General features: G+C 34.6%; 1 protein-coding gene across 1 annotated transcript; it reads right to left on the bottom strand.

The window, feature by feature from the left end:
* Nucleotides 1-278: 278 nt before the first annotated feature.
* Nucleotides 279-1,005, bottom strand: LOC126616726 (homeobox-leucine zipper protein ATHB-52-like). The gene has a single exon (XM_050284818.1). It carries the CDS (start codon nt 920-922, stop codon nt 413-415), a length of 510 nt encoding a protein of 169 aa, XP_050140775.1. The 5' UTR covers nt 923-1,005; the 3' UTR covers nt 279-412.
* Between the last annotated feature and the right edge of the window lie 723 nt (nt 1,006-1,728).

Here is a 1,728-nt window from a genome sequence, read left to right as displayed (position 1 = left end):
GATTGTCTCACCAAAGAATCTTGATTGACAGCCAGCAAACCACCATGGAAGAAATAATTTAAGACCCAATTATGAATCTAATTAATCTGATTGAATCATCTCATGTCATGAAGATCAACTTACACGATATGTCAGTGTTCAAAATTAATAAGAAGGATTGCTATACAAATTGACTTATATGTTCTTTCTTCATTGTCTCTAAAAAATATGTACTGGCTTGCTTGTATGAGTGAGCAAATTAATTGCAATGTAATTAATTAACTGCCGAGTACGAAAAATAAATTCTAAGATGAACATCAAAATTAATTAGAAGCATTTTCATGCAGAATCAACGTACATTAATCACATATAACCCCATAATATTAAACATTAAACCCATTAATTACCAATAGAAAAAAAAAGATTAAACCCATCACTGCATGCCAATCAAACAAGCATAGAGCTCCTCAAGTTGCTTAACATCATCATCCTCATGCGGCTGCAGGCTAGAACTCCCAACACCCTCATCACTACAGTTAGAAGAATCAAATACTGAACAAATCACAGGATTATCAGGAAACGCTTGTGATTGTTGGTTCAAGGCTAACACAATTTCATGAGCCTTCTTAAGCTCGCCTCTAAGTCTCTCAATATCTTTCTCAAGCCTCCTCTTTTCAGCTAGGGTACTCTCCAACTTCGCTTGGATAGCACTGTAGTCAAACTCGAGGCTTTGTGTCTTCCACCGAGCGCGCTTGTTCTGGTACCAAATCGCAACCTGTCTCGGTGGGATTGCAAGCTGCTTGGCCAGAAGGAGCTTGCGCTCTGGTTCAAGCTTGTTGTTGGAGGCAAAGCTTCTCTCTAGCAGCTTCACTTGGTCTTGGGTTAGCCTCTTTTTGCTGTGTTTGAATTGGTTTTTGTGGTTTGAGCTGTGGAAAAAATCCATGATTTAGTTGATCTTGCTATCTCTAGCTGGCTATAGAGTTGTATGATAAGCTTGGAGATTTCTGAGATGATCTCAGTTGAATATATTTATACTTAATTATGTTCTCTAATTTATAAGTGTTTGAAAACCTGAGAGAGAGAGAGAGAGAGAGAGAGAGAGAGTTCATGCCCCTGTGGGCTTTCACGTGGGATATAACCCCACCTCCCTACTTCTGCAATTTTAATATGTTATAATTATCTTATATATACATGACTTTTAAGTTTGTGTTAATTAAAATCAAATAATATAAGCATTAATTCCCTTTCCATATTTGTAGTGTTCTAGAATTTTTAGTTCGCGTGTGACTGTGATTTTTGAATGAGTGTATAAAATTGACCTGGTTGTGATTTATTTAATTTTTTTTTATGGTGCAATCCACACATTTATTTTTAATTTTAATGTAAATTTTTTATTTTCGACCATTAGATCAAATGAATTAAAGAATATCAAAACATAAAAATTAACAAGAGGTATATGAGAGATAAAAACAAGTATGCAAAGAGCACTTTTTTTTTTCTTTTCCAATTTATGGGATGTTCCCTAAGGAACCATTTTTTCTTTTGTTACAGTGCAACAAACACTTGAAGCTAACCTATATTGTGGTTTGTTTATTATTGATCAGGAACTGCTTATCAATTATTACTACAACTTTATAATGCGACTTTCTCAATTTCTCATTTGATTTTTGTTTTATTTTTTGTATAAGACCTGCTTTGATTTCTAGAAAAAGACAGGAGAAGCACTCCTGCTGACTTTAGACCGATTAG

The sequence above is a fragment of the Malus sylvestris genome, chromosome 3 (genome assembly GCF_916048215.2).
Source record: "Malus sylvestris chromosome 3, drMalSylv7.2, whole genome shotgun sequence".
Taxonomy (NCBI): domain Eukaryota; kingdom Viridiplantae; phylum Streptophyta; class Magnoliopsida; order Rosales; family Rosaceae; genus Malus; species Malus sylvestris.
The sequence above is the reverse complement of the archived record's forward strand: the minus strand, read 5'-3'. Positions and strand labels throughout refer to the sequence as shown.